General features: G+C 36.7%; 1 protein-coding gene across 2 annotated transcripts; it reads right to left on the reverse strand.

The window, feature by feature from the left end:
* Positions 1-3,414: 3,414 nt before the first annotated feature.
* Saxo2 (stabilizer of axonemal microtubules 2) lies at positions 3,415-18,905 on the reverse strand. 2 transcript variants are annotated; one of them, XM_021217311.2, is made up of 4 exons: positions 18,775-18,844; positions 16,106-16,285; positions 14,111-14,313; positions 4,915-5,858 (listed from the first exon to the last, which is right to left on the reverse strand). In XM_021217311.2, the coding sequence occupies exons 1-4, from the start codon at positions 18,810-18,812 to the stop codon at positions 4,915-4,917; spliced, it is 1,365 nt and encodes a 454-aa protein (XP_021072970.1). In that variant the 5' UTR covers positions 18,813-18,844. The 2 variants fall into 2 exon arrangements, with proteins under 2 accessions (XP_021072961.1, XP_021072970.1); XM_021217302.1 differs by lacking the exon at positions 16,106-16,285 and having other exon boundaries at positions 3,415-5,858; positions 18,775-18,905.
* Positions 18,906-18,929: the final 24 nt, after the last annotated feature.

An 18,929-nucleotide genomic window follows, 5' to 3' on the forward strand; every position in this document is an offset into this window, starting at 1 on the left:
TTCTGGACAGCAAGAAATTGCCTTGGACCTTTCTCTTGGATCTTCATCCATGGGTCCAATGGCAAATCTTGCAACATCATTTGCACATTCTTGGAAGCCTGAGCCTTCTTTATGACTTATATTTAGAAAATCCATTGCCTTTAGATATACCCTGTTCACAATTTTGTTTCAAATGTCCATATTTCCCACAATTAAAACACCGGGCATTTTGATATCTGAGACTTTTCCTTTTCCTTGACCTCTTATATTAGAATGTTATATGGTAGAATCAATATCGTTTATACTCTTTATCCATTCATCCATGGGTACTGCCCATTCCTTCAGTGACCTTATGCTGTTTTTACACTATGCATTCACATTTTTGAATGCCAGGGTCTCTATCAACACCTGTCTTTCATCAGGGTCCAATATGGTCTTATTTACTTCTGAAATGAACCTTTGTTTTAAAAAACAAAAACAAAAAACAAACAAACAAACAAAACATCAAAAGCTTCTCCGGAGCCTTGTGTAATTTTTGTAAATGATGTGGATTTCTCTCCTGGCCCCCCAACTTTGTCTCAAGCTCTTTAATATGCTAAATGACACTTTGCTATGATCATATCTTAAAATTGTACCTGTTCTTGTTTATCAGCAAAATTATCTTCCCCTATCAAATGATCCTTCACTATATTAATACCTCTTATTCTATTGCAGTATTACAAATTCCTGGCTTCTCTTTACCATGACAACCATTGTAACTGAGGACAAACCACTAGTACAGCTATTACCAATTCACTCCAGTCTTGGGGAATAATTCTGAGTTTGTTTCACATAGAGTGAATGCATTTTATAAGACATCATTGTCTCCTTAAAATGCTTTATGTCCTTCATTTCTATAGGATGCCATCCTATTTTGTCATAACCTGGTGGATTATCCCCACTAGCAGACATTTGCTGTATAAGTACTATAACCTTGTGGATTATCCCCACTAGCAGACATTTGCTGTATAAATACTATACATGCTGCTGGTGAGTTTTTGACCAAAGAGTGCAGGTCTTTCTAAAGTGCTGTTTAGATTTAACCCTGCTTCTAAAGAAGAAGGAAAAAAGCTGTCTCATCTGACCATCCTTCTTCTTGTTCATTTCTTTGACTTGACTACCCTTTGCCACAGTTCCTTCCCCTTTCTACTTGAGGAAAAGCTCCTCCCTCTGTTTCAGTCATTGGACATGAATCTATTTGTTGTTCTCTTTTTAATTCCCAAGGTTCTCTATTTCTACCTGTATTTTTACCAGTTGCTCAGCAAGTGTTTTCTCTAATTTCACTTGCATTTTTCCAGTTGCTTAGCTTTTATAAACAAAACAGTCAAAAATGAGGAAATGGAAGGGGAAAATGTTGCTAAAAACCATGTAGGGGGTGTCCCAACAACAGCTTCAGCCAACACTTTGTCAGCTTTTTCAAAGTATACACCCTTTTGTTTCCTACTTTTTGCTCTATTGTACTTGAAATAAAGCTTTCCATTCTGCCTAGCTACAATGGTGGTCACATGTCTTTTAATCTTTCCTTTTTCTTCAAACAGCCCCACATTGGGTACCAATCATAGATTTTTGTAATTTTTTGTTGTTGTTGTTCCCATGTGGTGCTGGTTTTGGCCACATAGAAGCTGCAAGACAGAAGGGATAATAGAAAACAGCTCAGGCTTGGTCCTATGGGAGCCCAGGAGAGATCAATGGCCAAAGTGAAGCCTCTGGAACAGTGGAAGCTCCAGGATTAAAAAGACTTCAGGAGAAAGACTAAGGCTTAGCATAAAGCTTGGAGTCCTTGTGTAGAGTCCAGGAAGCCTTTGGTGAAGGTGCAAAAGTATTGAAGACCCCAGCATATTGGAGTTATAAGAACCCAAGTTATAATCAAGGACAACAGCAAAGAAGGACTGGAGCTGGCCTGATTCAATGAGACAAACTGGGTATGGCGCAAAGTCAGAAACGTTGGAACCCAGAAGATCATGAGTGATTCCAAGACATTGGGCACTCAGCTCCTTATACTCATGGATGCTGGTTTTGCTTTGATTTCATTGTAACTGTGACCTGGGCCTTTCCTCTTGGAATAAAAAGTTTGTAACTTCTATTTTACAGGAGCCCATAGTTAACTTTGGATTTTTAAAGATATGCTGAGTATTTTAAAGAGACTTGTAAAAATTTAAAGACCATGGTACTTTTAAAGTTGCACTATATTTTATATTGTGATATTAATGACATCTTGGTAATAAACAAGAAGGAACAAGTTATCATTTAATGGTAATATATTTATTTATCAAATTGACAAGGGTTCAATTTTACTGTTTAGAATTTTTTAAATTTTTTATGGCATATTTTGATCTTTTTTCCCCTGTCCTCAACTTCACCCTGACCCTCCCCACTACACTAATCACTCAACTCTATGTTTATGCTCTCCCTTCCCTGTTTCCTATCTCAAAAGAAAGCAAGAAAACAACAAAAATCAAAAAAAAATTTAAAAAACAAAAAGGAAAGGAAAGGAAAGAGGAAGGAAGGAAGGGAAGAAACACAATTAGACAAAAATTGTGTGGTTAGTTGTTTTTAAAATCAGTTTAACCCAAACTTTTTTATCAGCTTAATATAAACAAAAGTCAGAGGAAGAGGGAATCTCAGTGGAGGACATGCCTCCATCAGATTGGCCCATAGGCATATATCTATGAGCAGTCTTGATTAATGATTGATGTGGGAGGGTCTAGTATACTATGAGAAGTGCCTCCCCTAAGGCTATGGTTCCAGATTGTGTAAGAGAGCATGTTGAGTAAGCCAATGGGAGCACATAAGTTATGGTCCCCTTGTGGCTTCTGCTTCAATTTCTGTTTCCAAGTTCAAATCTTGAGTTTCTTCTCTGAATCCCTTTTATTATGGACTATAAGCTGTCAGATAAAATAAACCTTTTCCTCTCCAAGTTGTTTTTGGTTCTTCCCACTTTTCTTCACCCTTATTTCTTCCTATTTATCTTTCAGTATTCAGCTCAGCCAACATTCCTTAAGAAGGATGATTCTGAACTCCCAGTTGAATGTCTTATGCTATGTTCTGTTCCAAACCCTATTCTCATATCTATTATATTAGGTTACAGTGAGACAAGACAGTATGTCATGTGTTCTTAGTTTAAGGAAAACTGTTTCAAAAAATGCCAGTAGATGTCTTAAGGGTGACCATTGTTCAGAGAGGAGACCAATCCCATCAGATTATGGGAGACTTGAATATTAAACATTGTAACATGGCCAAAGTGGTGAGAATGGTGAAGTATGACCAAATTCTTAATTTTGATTATTATGGTATTTTCTATTTTTAAAGTAGTTTTTATCTAATCATGTATAGGTATATCTAGATAGGAATTTACTTAGAAGTTATATCTCAAATAAAATGATACAGAAATGACTTCATGAAAATACATTTTATTAATCAGATTATACATAAAACATAATTTTTATTTACTATCTTTTTATAATAAATGCAAATATGGAGAATTGCTTTCAATTAATTAAAATTATTACATGTTTTAAATTCACTCTTAGTAGTATTCTTAAACTGTGACACATTACAATTCATTATAAATTGAAGTCAATCTTATTTTCCGTACATGATCATTTATTAAAACACTCACATCACTTGAAGTTTTCAACATTTGTAAGTATAGTATGCTACTTCCAGGTCCTTTACTGGTATCACTTCCCTGTCCTTCTTTGCACTTTTTACTTTCAGTTATGAACAAGGTAGTTATAGCCTTCATAAATGAACAATGTTTCTGGATGTGGCCACTGAATGAACAGATACCTATGTTTATCCTGAAGATTTTGTCAGAACTGGAAGTCTTCCCTACAACTTTTTCAGCAAATATTTTTCCTTTTGAAAATACAGCCATTTACATCCAAGTATTTAATCTAGGTTCTCTATTTTCTGCTATAACTTATAGGGTGTTTATGAAGCTATAGTGGGCAGATGCCTCTTACAAACACATATTACTCATAAATTCAAAGCAAATTAGGTTATTTTATAGTCCTTGCTGTATGGAGACCAAGTAATGAGTATTAAGTTTGTACCTATCCTTATTTGAAAATGAAAAAATACAAAAAGTTATCTGAGGGTTTAATAGCCCCTTACATTTGTACTTTATGCATTTAAATGTATTATACAATTTGATACTCCCAACAAACTTTAGTGAGGTAGGCAGAACCAATATTCTTTAACAGATGAACCACAGAAGTGTGTATGCAAGAGATTGCTTACAGTGGCTCAAATATAAACCAAAGATATCAGTCCTTGAACTCTGGTCCTCTGATTCCCATACTATAGGACATCTCCTCTTCAAGCCACAATGTCTTTTGCTATTTTGAACAGGGCAAGGAACAGAGCAGTAGACTCTGACATCACCAACCAAAACTTGACTTGTCCTATGCTCTGTAGATGTTCTGAAGATGAATGAATGAATGAATCAATGAGTAAAACCTGGATTTTTTGAAAAGTATAATTTATAGCTCATCTTCAATTTTTTCTAGATGGTCCCAATGTACTTGATAAATGATGATGAGAGGAGATGTATAATTGTATAAGTGTAAAATGAGGTGACACCAGACTGAGGACAAACTTAGAGACAGCGTGCGTAAATGAGTGTACCCATTATTTAGCCTTCAGAAATGCCTGTTAAAGAACAATCTTGGATCAGAAGACTGACACAGGAGGACTGCAAGTTCCAGGGTAGCCTGTGCTAAACAGGTCGATCTTTGTTCAAACAAACCAGATTTATCAATTCTGATCTTTATGTTCCAACTTGTTCAAAAAGCTAAAAATGAAATTGTATAGCTCTCATAATATATTTTTACTATAAAAGTTGTTTCTCCTTAAAAATCAAATTCTCATTAGCTTTCTTTTAATCATTAATTACTAAAAGGCCTTTACTGCAGGAATAATCTTGCGATAGAATTTATGTCCTTGCGAATTTGTATTTTCAAATACATAACCAGGAGGAGAAGGATAGCTAGCTGGGCAGATTTCCTGTTTCTTTGGTGTGAACTGTATAGAATACATGGTGACATCATCAAGTGGAACTGAACTCTTGAGAGCTTCATTTAAAGGTTTGCAGCTCTCTGTTGGAATCAATTCATGTGGCACAAAGTGAGATCTGAAAGTGCTCAAACCCTCAAATTTTCCAGATGGGTTGGGAATTTGTTGCTGCTGCTTAATAAGTCCTTGACGACAAGTTTCCCATGCTGGAAAATCTTCCTTCGTGGTGCTTTTTCCTTGGAAAGGAAAATTGCTTTGCCTTCTGTGAGAAACTGGTCTAATGGCAACTACGCGGCTGGCCTGATAGGGAACATAGTCAAGGTGGCTGGTGCTGTTTAACTGCATGCTTCCTGAAGGAGGTACATACTCTGCCACTTTCTTGACTTTGGGTGGTGGGATTTCCCATGGTTGGAAACTGTCACGGAATTCAGTGCTTCCTTTAAACTGAATGTTTTGGGTCACTCTGGTATAGGCAGGTCTGCAGATTTTTGCAGTTTCACCAGTTAGACCCTGAAAGTCATTCCGGTGAGTGGTGAGATCCTCAAAAGGCTGGTCAGTAGGCTTATAAACTTCTTTTGGCCTTGCAAACTTGATTTCTAGCTGATGAGGAACATAATCTCGATGATGACTTGTATCACCATTAAAAGGGCCTACAGAACACTTGAGCACAGAGCAGGGCTTAAAGCTTTGCCTAGGCTTTATCTCCCGAGGAACATAGTCATCCTGAAATGTAGTTGAGTTTCCAAATTTCACATCTGGGGGATGGTAAGCTTGCTCTGGTTTACACAGTTCACATTTCTGAATATCCCAAGATCTATAATCATCTTGAAAATCAGAACAAACAAAATATTTTAAAATACTGAGAAAAAAAACTATCTTCAAAATATCCTAATTTCTCTCATTGCCAAGCATCTTCTGATTTCTTTTAGAACCACAAACACTAGGATCAAGTATGAGGTTTTCCTCATATTTGATTTTTTGGTCCATCATTTTCTACTTTCAGATTCATCTGATTACATACAAGGGCATATGGAACATGTGTGCCTGCCTGTGGATAGAAAGCTAAATAGACTATGTTGTGGGCAAAGACAGTATAAAATGTACTGGCTAGGATTTTGACTGTAACTCACAAAATATTAAGGACAGCTATAAAATTCAGGGTTTACAATAAGAACCCTCTAAGAGGAAGAAGTCAATTGATTAACTTTTTAAGTATCTTACAACTCACAGAAATGATCTTTGGAAATAAAAGTCTTAAAGACTACTTACACCAGTTGCTCAATTTGAACTTTCATATTTCAATGCTATTCTGGTCAAAAATAAAGACTCCATGAATTATTAGGCTTTAAGGAATTCCTGAGAGATACAGGACCATCTAAAGACCCGGAAGCCAAACAGTGAATTCAAAACTGTATGTGCAATTTAGAAATGAATATCAGATCCAAAATTTGAGAGTTAGAAGCCCAATACCTGCAGCTTACTTAAGCCATTGATGAAAATTTGAAGTGTTTATATTTCAGTAAGGCTTCTTTATGTTGTCTATTTCTAGACAGAAAAGTAGTAAGCTGAGTAGTATGGTAAAATTTACTTTACCCCACAAAAGTACTTTAAAACACCAAAAGTGAGTTTATAAAAGACAGTGATTTTACATACTAATGTAGTAAGCTGAGAAATGTAAAATTCACTGCATCTCCAAAAGGATTTTAAATGCCAAATATTAATTTATAAAAAGCAAGTTTGTATATGGTAAGACAATAGAATGTAAACCAAAGTCAAGGGAATGACAACTGGAATAGCTAAACCTTGAATGTTTACCATGTGGCTACCAACTGTGAAGAGAAACTGTCTTCATTCTTAGATATTCCTGCTGAGTTTTAGACTAAATTATTAAGCTACTGATGTTTAGTGTGAGTGGAAACCCAGTCAAAAAGCAGACAGTCTTTAAGTTATCAGAATCCTATAAGCCACATGGCAAGACGTGATGACCTAGACCAATCTTGTGACTCTAAGGTTGAAAACCAAGAACCAGATGAAGAACATAATAGAATGGCATGAGGTAGTATTCAGATTGATGGTAGATCGAAGCTATATTTTTGCAGACTTGTATAGAAAGGAAGAAATAAGGAACTGGAGGAGGCCATTCAGTATGACAGCAACAGAGAATGCTATGGTAGCAAGAATAGGTAGTATGAAGAATAGGTAGTATGAGTATGAGTAGTATGTACTCATTAGCTAAAGCACTCCCCTCCAACTCCCTCTGAACCTGACAACTTTCCATTTCCAATAATAATGAATCTTTTTCTCGAGCTACCATGAAGGAATCTCTGTTCTTCAGAAACTACAGATTACAATTATAGCACTATTTCCTAGTAACTATAGGGAAATGAGAGATGTTAGTGAAGATCTATAGTTTGATACAGTCATACTAGGAAAGTCTTTGTTGCCAATGCGACTAAGAGACAAACAATGCTGATTTTAGGTGAATATGTGGATGAATAAAGTATTTCTCAATATCAGAGAACCTTGGGCTTTCAAAAATGAAACAAGAATATGGATGGGGGAAGATAAGGTAGTGTAAAGTACTATGCATACAACTTCTTTTTAAGTTTCCAATCTCAGTAACAGAATTGTCACAGAGCAGGTGTTGACAACTGTTTCTCTGTAATAGCCAGATAAGAAATGTCTTAGGCTTTGAAGCTTAAACACAAGTCTCTAAATGTATACTGCCTGCTGTGAATGCTAAATTCTATCAATGTTGCAAGAATGCAGAAGAATGAAGAGGTAGCAAGAATAGGTAGTATGAAAAAGAATGGGAGTGTAATAGTCATAAGAAGAAAATAAGTCAGGGGGCTGGATTTGGCTTGCACGTCAGTTTGTTTAATCTTTCTTTAAAGTTTACAATACAAAATTTTAACAAATTATAGTCCACTTTTGAGTAATATTGTTCTGAGTTACATAGTTTTGCAACTTAACAATGGGGACACACTGAAAGATTCATCTTTATTGTTCTTTCACTATGGGAACACCAGTGTTCCAGAGTCTGATCTCACTAGATGATATGATTTCAGTGAACAATGGTTGTAAAAGCATTCTACTGTTGACTAAATTATTACACAGCACATGGCTGAGGAGTAACAAACAACTAAGGTACAACACATTTCCAATTCTAACCTTTACTACTTTGTACTTTTATAATTGGTTTTTAAAAAGTCAAAGTTGATAGAATTTTTGCTCTAGAAAAATACTATATTGTCATTGCATCTATTTCTGAGGACTCTTTACTTCATACTCTACTTGTTGAAAATTTTTCTCTTCACATGACATTTACTGATAATTCTTTTCACGTGACTGAAAAAGACTTTTAAGATAGTTTCACTAATGGTTCAATGTGCTTGGTGGATTTCATCTGTGTCCTAGCCTTCAGCATTTTCAAGATGTAACTCCATGATCTTCTGGTTTCAATGGTCCTAGTCCTCACTCTTGTTTTTAATTTGCTTCTTTGTTTAATGTATCTTTTTTGTTGTTTTTGAGACAAGGTTTCACGTAGCCCAGGCTGACCTTCAACTCCCTGTATAGGTAAAGATGTCTTTACCTATTGATTCCTTCTGTCTCTACTTGCCAAGTACCAGGACTGTAGGTATGTGGCACCATGCCTGGGTTCATAAAGTGTATTTCACATTAAGCAGTCTGTATATTTCATAATTTTAAATTATAAATGTAACCTGCTTGGGTTTATAAAGTTTTCCAGGTCCGTATTTTGATATCACCCATTTTCGGAAAAAAAAAATCCTATTAAATTTTTAGGTAATTCTTCTGTTTTCTTTCCTATTTTATTTTCTGATGTTCCAAGTACATGTATGTTAGGCCCACTTCAAAGTGTTCTATAGCATCTATTTCTGAGGACATTTTTCTCTTTATAAAGGCCTAGTTTCTGTTGCTTCATATTACATTTACCTGAAGAATTTCTCTTAAAACTTCATATGATATTTACTGATAATTCTTTTCACTTGTCTGAAAAATACTTTATGAAGGATATTTTCACTAAGGGTTCAATGTGGTTGGTGGACTTTGTGCTTCATGCTTTTTTTGTCTCCATACATTTGCTTTATATTGATGTATCTTAAGCCTGCTGCTCCTCCCCATGAGTGTACTCTTATCTTTTTTTTTTTTTTTGAGTGTACTCTTATCTACTCAAACACCTACTCAAGGCGTTGTCACTCTATTATTTTCTGTAGTTATTACATTCTCCTTTTTGTAGCTTCTATCTCTTGGCTAATTTTTCCACTTAATGTTTCTAACCATCAGTCATAAGTTTTTGATTCCCTGGTAGAGCCAAGATCTAGCTCCTTTCTGATTGGGTTTTTCCTTCAGTTTCATCGCAAGTCCCTCCCCCCCCCGCTTCTTCTTCTTCCCTTCTCATCCCCCCCCCCACATTTTTATAATTTGAAAACTAGACATCATATGCACCATAGATACTTATATCAATAATACATATATTCAGAAATGAATCCATGTTCATTGGCCACAGTGTGATTTGGTTCAATCCATAGTTAAGTTTGGTCTCTATTGTTATGCTTACCTTTAGTAGACCAGCAGCTTCAAATGACTTTGGTATTATTTCTGTGTTCAGGTTGGTGGCTGATTATCTGGGAAGTTTCTTATTATCTCTTCCTTCTTGATATTTTTATAATTCAGGAAATGTGTATCTCCATATCCTGCCCTTTCCCAACTGAGGGTTGATGTTATTCCATGTCAAGTGAGATAGTATTGCCCTATGTATAGGGGCAGGCATCTTGTTTTCTCCAGCTTCATCTACCCTGAGTTGCATGGGCACAGCTTTGCAATGCTCCTGTCCCTGTATGGTAGATCTCTAGTGCTTACTCCTAGGGACAGCTTCTCCTTTCATGGTAAGAAGCTCTGTTTTGCTTCTTGTTTCCTTTCTCCTGTCTCCAAGCTACAACACTCTGCATTGATGCCTCTCCTGCAGTAGTCTCGTGCTTTTGTTCTGTTAGTGAACTTGTGATCTCAGCTTTCTAAGGGACTTATGGACATTTTTGATTCTATATATTACCTACCTATCTAGCTTCGCCTTGTTTCGTTGGGAACACTCTCTTCAGTTTTTTGCATCTTATTCAGAAGTTGGAAATCCTAGATGATCTTTATCATTTTAAACTATACCTGCAATTCTACAAATTCAGTTTCTTGAGCAGATATCTTTTTGAACTGTATTTCTTGAGTTGATTTTAGCAAAATTGTTTTTCAAAAAATTTATAATTTTAAAATTCAAAGATTTATAATTTTGTCAAGAATTTATAATTTACACAAATTGTAAATTTTTGAAAATCTCTTGCTAATGTATGAAGAATCACTCTAAATTTTATTTAATGGACCAGTGATCCAGCTGGGCTTCAGTTAAGTATATCATTATTTGCTTTCCCTCTTATATTCTTTCCCCATCCCATACTACCTAGTCCCTACATCCTTTTGGATTAGTACAGGTTTTTTATTATTATATTTTATTATAATTTACTAAGCCTTTCTGCATTTTAAAATAAAAATGCTTAATTTCACTCATTATGAGATCTTCCTGGCTCAAGTATGTTGCTGTCTTGAACACTTCTTGAACAATTGCTTTCTTTAATACTACTGTTATATCATATTTCAATCTCATATTTGTTTGAAAACATACCATGTCTTTATACAATCAATATAATTTTATCTACATATTTTAAAATTTTATTTGTAATTCATTTTTTACACTCAAAATTCCATTCCCTGCCCCTCCCCATACACCCTCCAACTGCTCCACATCACACACCTCCTCCCCATCCCAACCCATCTCCATGTGGATTCCCCATCTCCACCCCATCTGACCTCTAAACTCCCTGGGGCCTCCAGTCTCTTGAGGGTTAGGTGCTTCATATATAAATGAACACAGACCTGGAAGTTCTCTACTGTATGTGTGTTAGGGGCCTCATGTCAGCTGGTGTATGGTGTCTGTTTTGTGGTCCAGTGTTTGAAGATCTCAGGGGTCCAGATTAACCAAGACCACTGAATCCTCCTACAGAATCACCCTTCTCCTCAGCTTCTATTTGTGCATTTTATTTTATTCATTTCTGAATTCCAATTCCATGCAGCTATCTGAATTATTTTCCTCCAACTATAAGACCTTCCTTTAACACAATGTGGTGCTGATGTGCTGCTAATGAAATCTATCAGTTTTTGTTTGAAAAAAAAATCTCTGTTAAATTTTGAAGACCATTTCACTAGTTATAAAAGTTTGAGATTCGGTGTCTTTAAATACTTTCTTTTGACATTTTAAAAATTATTTGAAAAACTTTTATACACTATGGTTGATCACATAATTTTTCCTCCCCCAAGTCCTCCCAAATTGTCCCCACCTCCCCATCCATCCAACTATGTGTTCTATCAAAAAAACTGCAAAAACTACCAAACCATAATTAGCACACACACATACATACACACACATGCACACACACACTTGATTAATTTCTCCTGAGCCTGAATCCTGCCTGGGAGGATAGATCCTGCATTACTCAATTGGAGACAATTGGCTTTTCTTCTGTAAGCAGGTATCAACTGTAAATAACTTCTTAGTTAAGGGTGGGACTTTTGTTCCCCCTTCCCCTTTACTATGCTGGGATTTGTTGGCCCTGTGCATGCTATCACGGTCTGTTAGTTCATATGTGAACCAGCCCTGCTGTGTCTAGAAGACTTGTTTCCCTGGACTCATCCACCTTTTTAGCTTTTAAAATCTTTCTACCTCCTCTGAATAAATTCCTGGAACTTGAGGTTAGGAGCTTGATATATACATACTATTTGTGGCTGTGTGCTACAAGATCTCTATTTTCCATTGGTTCCAACAAAACGTCTGGTTTAATTCTCATTCCAGAGATTTTTTTCCCCCATCATCTTTAAGAATTCTTTATCTTTTAAAAATGGCATTTGTCTAGATGCTGTTTCCTTTGTGTTTATCTATTGGGACTTAAATCTGTGAAATGATTCTATTACAAATTTTGGTAGTTTCTCATCTGTTTATCACTTCAGATTTTCCTGATTTTTCCATAGGTCTCAGAATGTTTTACTATTCACTAGCCGTTGTGTTTGAAGGAATGACAGAAACTAAGTTCATTTTTAGTAGGAGAAATTTCGTTCCCACAGGTATTTGGCAGGTAGGGTGTAGTGGATATACCCTCAATCCAATTAGGAGCTGAGCTAGGTAGACACAGTCATGTGCTGTGTTTAAATGTCTGGAGGACATGATTTAGGTGTGGCACAATCTTTCTCGTGGGGCTTTATCTACTAAGCATCTACTCCCAAATAAACTTGTTGGGTGTTTGGTGGAAATACTTTGCTTAGTCTCTCTGCTCACCATATCCATCAAACAGTGCAAGTTCACAGAGAAACAAACCATGTACCTGGGGTTTTGTAGGCTGCACCTTTACAATATTCTATTTCTGTCTTCCCTCTCTCCTCTACTCTTAAGACTGTATAAATACCTGCTCTTATGAAGGTATTCAGACTTATACACACAGAATTGCAATCATACAGAATTAAGTACAGTTGAGGTTGTTGTTTCATGCATGAAAACCTGGAACACTGTAATATGTATCTGTGTGTGTTACATATATGCACACAACATCAAGGGACATCAATATTACTGTCTTTAGTATATATTACATGGAAAAATTACAATGGTTGTCTAAATGTCAAAGCAAAGTCATTTTTACTATCTTTTATATCAAGATTATCTTTTATGCATATATTTACATAATTTGTTTTGCTGTATTTGATACTTACCATTCATAATCTTTATAACTTGTCAGTTCTATACCTGCGGATGTACTCAGTTTTCAAAATCAGAAAAAATATTATTCCTAACTTCCCCATAAGATCCCAGGATGTTGGTAACTTGCACTTTACTTATATGTTTACTGTTAACAGTCTTTAAAATAGTCATTAGCTATTACCTAACTATAGATGCCATTACTTTTGCAAAAGGTTTTATATTTGAAAATACCCATTTTGCTACTTCACATAACCAATGGAAAGAATACAAGCCAGATGTTCAACTTTGTTACTAAGGGAAGGAAAGAGGATAGCTCATGTCAAGATGGTCTGTTTGTAAATGAAGACTTCTATGAGTAAGTTTTTTTAAAATGTTTAAATCATGTAAGGATTTGGTGAAATAAATAAAAAGATAGGCCATGAAATTGCCAGTGCTCACATTATTAAGTGTGTTGCTAATAAAGAGAAAGTTCTCACTCCTGTCCTGCTGCAAGTAAGGCTTGGAGGAGGAGAGCCTGTCTGTTGTCCTGGCACTGCCTGTCAGGGGTGGGCATGTTTATTTTATTCTGAAGACCTGTTCTGGGAATAATCTGCTCATAGATCAGAGCTTTATCCTCCAATCTGTGACCCCTTTGACAAACTTCTGTCTCCAAAACTACTTGCATTACGATTCGTAACAGTAGCAAAATTATGACATAGCAACAGAAATAAGTTTTTGGTTGGAGGTCATGTTTTGGTTCCACAACATGAGGAACATTACAGAATGGGAGCACTGGAAGGTTGAGAATCCTGCTTCAGAGTATAAAAACGATATTCCAGTTGTCAATCTACTAATTCCATAGTTTTGCAGGTTGGTCTGGAATTTGAATCAAGAGAACAGTTGCTGTTTCTTCTTTTCAACAACTCCAACACTCTCAGCCAAGTTTCAACTCATTATAGGAAGGACAGGGTGAAAGGACAATACTATGACAAAGTGACATATGTAAAATATATCTTTGCTCAGTGATGTCCTTTGCATTTCATATGCTTTGAGATACAGACAATTTGGGGGGCACATTTGGATTCCTAACTCCCTTGAGTCAGTTTTGTTTGTCTGTAACTGGGTTTTGCTAACAATATTGTTTTGATCAACAACAGCAGCAACAAAAAATGATCTTTTCTAACCACTGTGGCTAAGTATGACAATACAAGATGACAATTTTGTTATAAAGGTCAAAGATGGCATTTTTAGGTTTGGGACCCTTTTGCTTTTACAATGACAGGTTACCTTTATAAGTTGGGACAGTGTCCAACTTTCCTTTTTTAACTTGTTGTCTTTCCACAGGCCGGGCTTTTACCACAGGCTGTACTTTGTAAGGATTAAAATCTCGCTTGTAGGTAGTACCAAGATCAATTTTCCCCTGTTTGGGTTTATATTCTTCAGGTATGTGGCGAGGCTGCTTGACTACTTCATAAGGGCGATAATCTGACCTGAAATATATACATATGTATATGTAAAACACATCCTACTGGTTCTTCTGTTTTGATTATTTCAGCACTGAAATCTTCAATTTTGTCTTAAATGAACAATCTAAGGAGATATTAAAATGGTACTAGTTGATTATTTGAAATAAACAATTGAATTCTTTTATAAGGTTCTATTCAATGACAAGTTAAAATGTGAAAATCATAGTTTTTAAAAACTGAAATAACAGCTCTTCAATTTGATCTTAAGTGAATAAAATTCTCAAGAAGGTGGATTTTTAAATTTAATATAGAAAGAAATCTGAAGAGAAAAATTTTATGAGCTAAAAAATTTGTCAATATTAGCTTTGTAGTCACTTTTCCAAAAGCCACACTTGCCTACATAGACTGTACTTAGGCATAGTTTCCTCATATGAAAGTCACAATAGCTTCCTGCTTATTGTCTAATTGATCACCAATTGTGGCTCAGACAGATGTGAGCCCTTCTAAGATTTTGGATCTCTCAGAAGCCCTGACTATGGATTGGAATGAAATGATAATCTAGCCACCTTGTATATTCCATTATTATGATGGAGGTGGTACTCCTGGGGCTAAGACAGTCCCGTGGAATGGAGAAAACCAGAGATCCAAGGCTAGTTGGATTGCCTGAATCCAAATCTTGGCTTTGTCATTCAGTAGCTGCATAACCTTGGGTAACTTAGTTAACCCATTACCTAGTTTCCTTATAAAGACGGACAATCACACAATGTACATCATAGAGTTAAAGATACACACTGTCAATTTTGACAGTCATCTAACTGAGCTACAATTATGTTATTAAGTTTTATACAAGCTCACAACAGTTTCTTCCTGTATTATAGAAACATGCAGTATGGAATGATACTTATTCTTTATACTGCAGATAAACCACCCTTCTATTTTCTAGTTAAAATGATCAGCATGAATGACTCATACAGGAGTTCTAAGTTCCTGCTTTTAGGAATGTTGGGTACCTGCTCTAGGGAGTAGATATTGTGCCAGCTTTCTGAAAACAGAATGTTGAGAAAACAATGGCTGTTTACCCTGCAGGTATAGAGCACTGAAATAAATCCAGCAACACTAGGAAAGTATTGAGGAAGTTATACAAGGGAAGTTTAGTTGACCACAAAAGCTAAATAAAAAAGGTGGGACGGCAGAGACAACATTGACAAAAGAGAATATTTAGCTGATATTTATAGATTGGATGAGTATTATCTAGGGATGGGGGGGGGACTTCCCGAACAGGGAAGATAAAGTAGAGAAGCAAGCAGGGTTTGATAATCTATGCAGTAATTATGGGAGGAATTAGGTCTATGCCTAATGATAGTTTAAATTATTTCAAATAGGATCATGATAAAATTAAATCTGTGTGCTTTAAAAATTGCCATGACAAGCTAAAGTATTAGATACCAAACAGAGATGCAAAAACTAGAACACACACATATATACATACCCACACACATGTATACAACACACACACACACACACACACAAATTAGGAAGCAGAGGCATTCTTCTACACAATGGTAACACTGCAAAGTACATAAACATGAGACATTTTAGTTAATTAAAAAAGTCAATAGAACTTTTTGTTTTCTCTTTTCTTCTCTTTGCCAATGTAACTTAATATTTATCTTTCTGCTTTTCTCAAGTTGTGAACTAATTTCTTACTTCTCAAATTAGTTAAACTTAAGTCAAATAGCTAAATTTAAATAGTAAGAAAATCTTATTAATACCAGAGGAGTTGGGCAAAAAATAAGGAAAGTTTCTCAATATTTACTTAAATGTGGTTACTCCTTCCATTTTACCACGGTATGCTTGAAATTCTTGCTTTGGCTTAAGACTCTGAGGTGGAAGAACATCGCCATATTTTGGATATTTTTCCAAATACTCCGTCGTGGGGCAAGATACGCCAGAATGTTCATAAACCCTTGTGGTTCCATGTGGACAGCGATGCCGTCTGTACAAACAAATAAGCTGAAACATTATTTCCCTTTAAAGCATCCTGAGTGGTCATTGCATTTTAATAGGTCCCCAGTGACTTTAATACACCTTCTGAACTTTAGCACAGCTTTCTCCTCTGCACTGGTGTTTATAGAAATGATGAATCATAGTGAAGCCTTACATAGCAAACTGATTTGCCTCATAAGAGTTTAGAGTGAAGCAGGAAAGCTAGAAAGTGAACTTCCTAGATGCATGGCAACCAGGGTTTCTGTTTAGGTTTCACCTATAACAGATAGTAACATGTTACTTTGAATCATAGTATAGGTACAAAAGGAAGGAGGCAGAGCAGAGTCCATTTTTATTTTTTATTTTTGTGGTGGTGTGGGACACAGAATACAGTAGAAGCAAAGAGAGATTGTAGCTGGGAGTTGTTGTGCAGCATCCTGGTTAGACAGCTCCCTTATTCTTCCATGTCTAGGAAACTCTAAAGTCGGAAGACTCATGAGACTCAGCAATGTCTGCTGCAAACGAGTGCTCAAGTGATTTTTGTCCTATGCAGGGTCCAAGATACTTGGAAAATCCATGAGCAGAGTACATAGGTCATGTACATATAAAAATTCTGATAGAGCTGCATTGATTAACAAAACACAAGTCAAAACATTAGAATTTGTCAATGTTTTTATTGTCCAGAAAAGCAATGCATTCACAGTATAACTTACCTAAGATTGTGGACAAGTATAAGACATAACAGTGCAGACAAACTATTAAAGAAAGCAAAATCCTCCTAGTCTAACATGTGCAATCTCCCTTCTGCTATATACTTTTGCTGCCGGTTATAGCTGTTTACACTCGTTAAATTGTCTTTTTGAAAAAACAGCTCACAGAAATGATGAGATCAGGTGTCCCCAATGGAAAATCAAAGGAATTAAATTTTAGTTCCATAAGAGAGAAAAGATAGCATTAGGGTTTGAATCTGAAATGTTCACATATTTCGAACCTTTGCTTTCCAGCTGATGGAAACCCTCTGGAAGGTTTTTGGAAGCTGGCCTCTGCTTGGTAGGAGTAAGTGTTTAACAGGAGTCCTTGGAGAATTAGAGCCTGGGTCTTGATTGCAAAGGCTTTCTACCTCCTGGTCTGACAGCATGTAAAAAGTCTTGCTTCATGTTCCATGAACAAGAACCCCACCATGCCTGACTGCCAGGGACTGCACCCTCTCAAACTGTATGCCCAAACAGACCTCTCCTCTGCTGTTTTTACCACAGTGTTACCACAGTGGTGCAAATGTACCTAACAGACAGTCTTCAACAACAAAAAGAATATGGACAGATCTTTCCTCTTTCCTTCCAACATTACAGGAGGCAAAAGATGAGAGGTGGTATGGGAAGAAATAATGGTGAAGAATCTTTGCCCCGTTTTGAGACAATGTCCCATAAAGGTTGCCAAAGTTTAAAACCATTGGCCGGGTGGAACTATGTATGTCATAGTAACTACCCATTTTGTCAAAGATTCTTGTACGTCAGTTATAAAACTGAAAGCAACTCAGGCAGTGCTCATGATACAACTAAGTGTTTGCAAAGGACATTTCGGCAGAAGTTATTAGCCATACTTCAAAGCTTAAAGGGGATTCCTCTTACACTGGCAGTCCCCCCAGCTCTCTGGATGGTGATATTATTTTTGAAGAACGTGAAGTCCCTAATATAATGAATTTCCTGATGGGTGGATAGGAAAATAACTTAGTTTGTAAGTAAATTCAGATTCAAATACTTTTTTTCTTATACACAAGATTTTGCAGATTCAAGCCCTAAAAGTTATGTTTGCATCTGTTCAAACATACAAACAATGTTTATTACAACAGGGGCTGAGAAACTGCTCTCAAGCAAAATGTGTTGGTGGTGGTTGCCCTTGGAAGGGGATTAAAAATACAAAGGACTTGACCTTACTCATATTTACTTATCAAAGGTGATCTAATCCCTGGGTAAACAGTAAGCTTGAGGATAGGGAAGAATGTGTTTACTGCTGATATAAGGTTGTTAGGCAGGACTCACAAACCAAACCTGAGGTTTTTAGGGTGAGGACTATAGCCATTTTTGTCTGTCGGAAAGGCTTCAAGAAAATGTTGCCTTCGCAGGAATAAAAATAAAGTTTAGAGGATGGAAGACTCTGGCTGGCAAACGAAATACCATGGATACTGTTCTTTTAAGTTAACCAACAATAGAATTGGTGGGTGATTCCATCATTTAACAGCCATATTTGCTCATACTCCTTTGCTGGTCTGAACTGATTTTAGCTTAAACCTCTGGATAGGAAACCTCGGGGAATGCAAAGAAAATAAGTTTTGCCCAGGAGTCAGCCAAGCAGAGGAAAGGGGGTGCATTTAGCAGAGCGTAAGGGCGGGGGTGGGGGGCTCCTCCGGTTCAGGCAAGGGAGTCCTTAGGGGGTGTGCGCAGCGAGGTGCCAGCGGAGCTCGCGGCTCTGCGGACGCCACACCAGGCGGACGTTTCTTACCCGCAGGTGCAAATCTGGCACAGACACCAGTTCCTCATGCTCTGCGCTCCAGCGTCCTTCTCCGCGGGCTTCGGCCGGCACTCTTCAGAGCAGCTACAGCGTCTGCCGTCGTCAAGGCGACCGCGGAACTCCAAGTTGAAGGGAAACGGCGTGAC

The sequence above is a fragment of the Mus pahari genome, chromosome 1 (genome assembly GCF_900095145.1).
Source record: "Mus pahari chromosome 1, PAHARI_EIJ_v1.1, whole genome shotgun sequence".
Taxonomy (NCBI): Eukaryota; Metazoa; Chordata; class Mammalia; order Rodentia; family Muridae; genus Mus; species Mus pahari.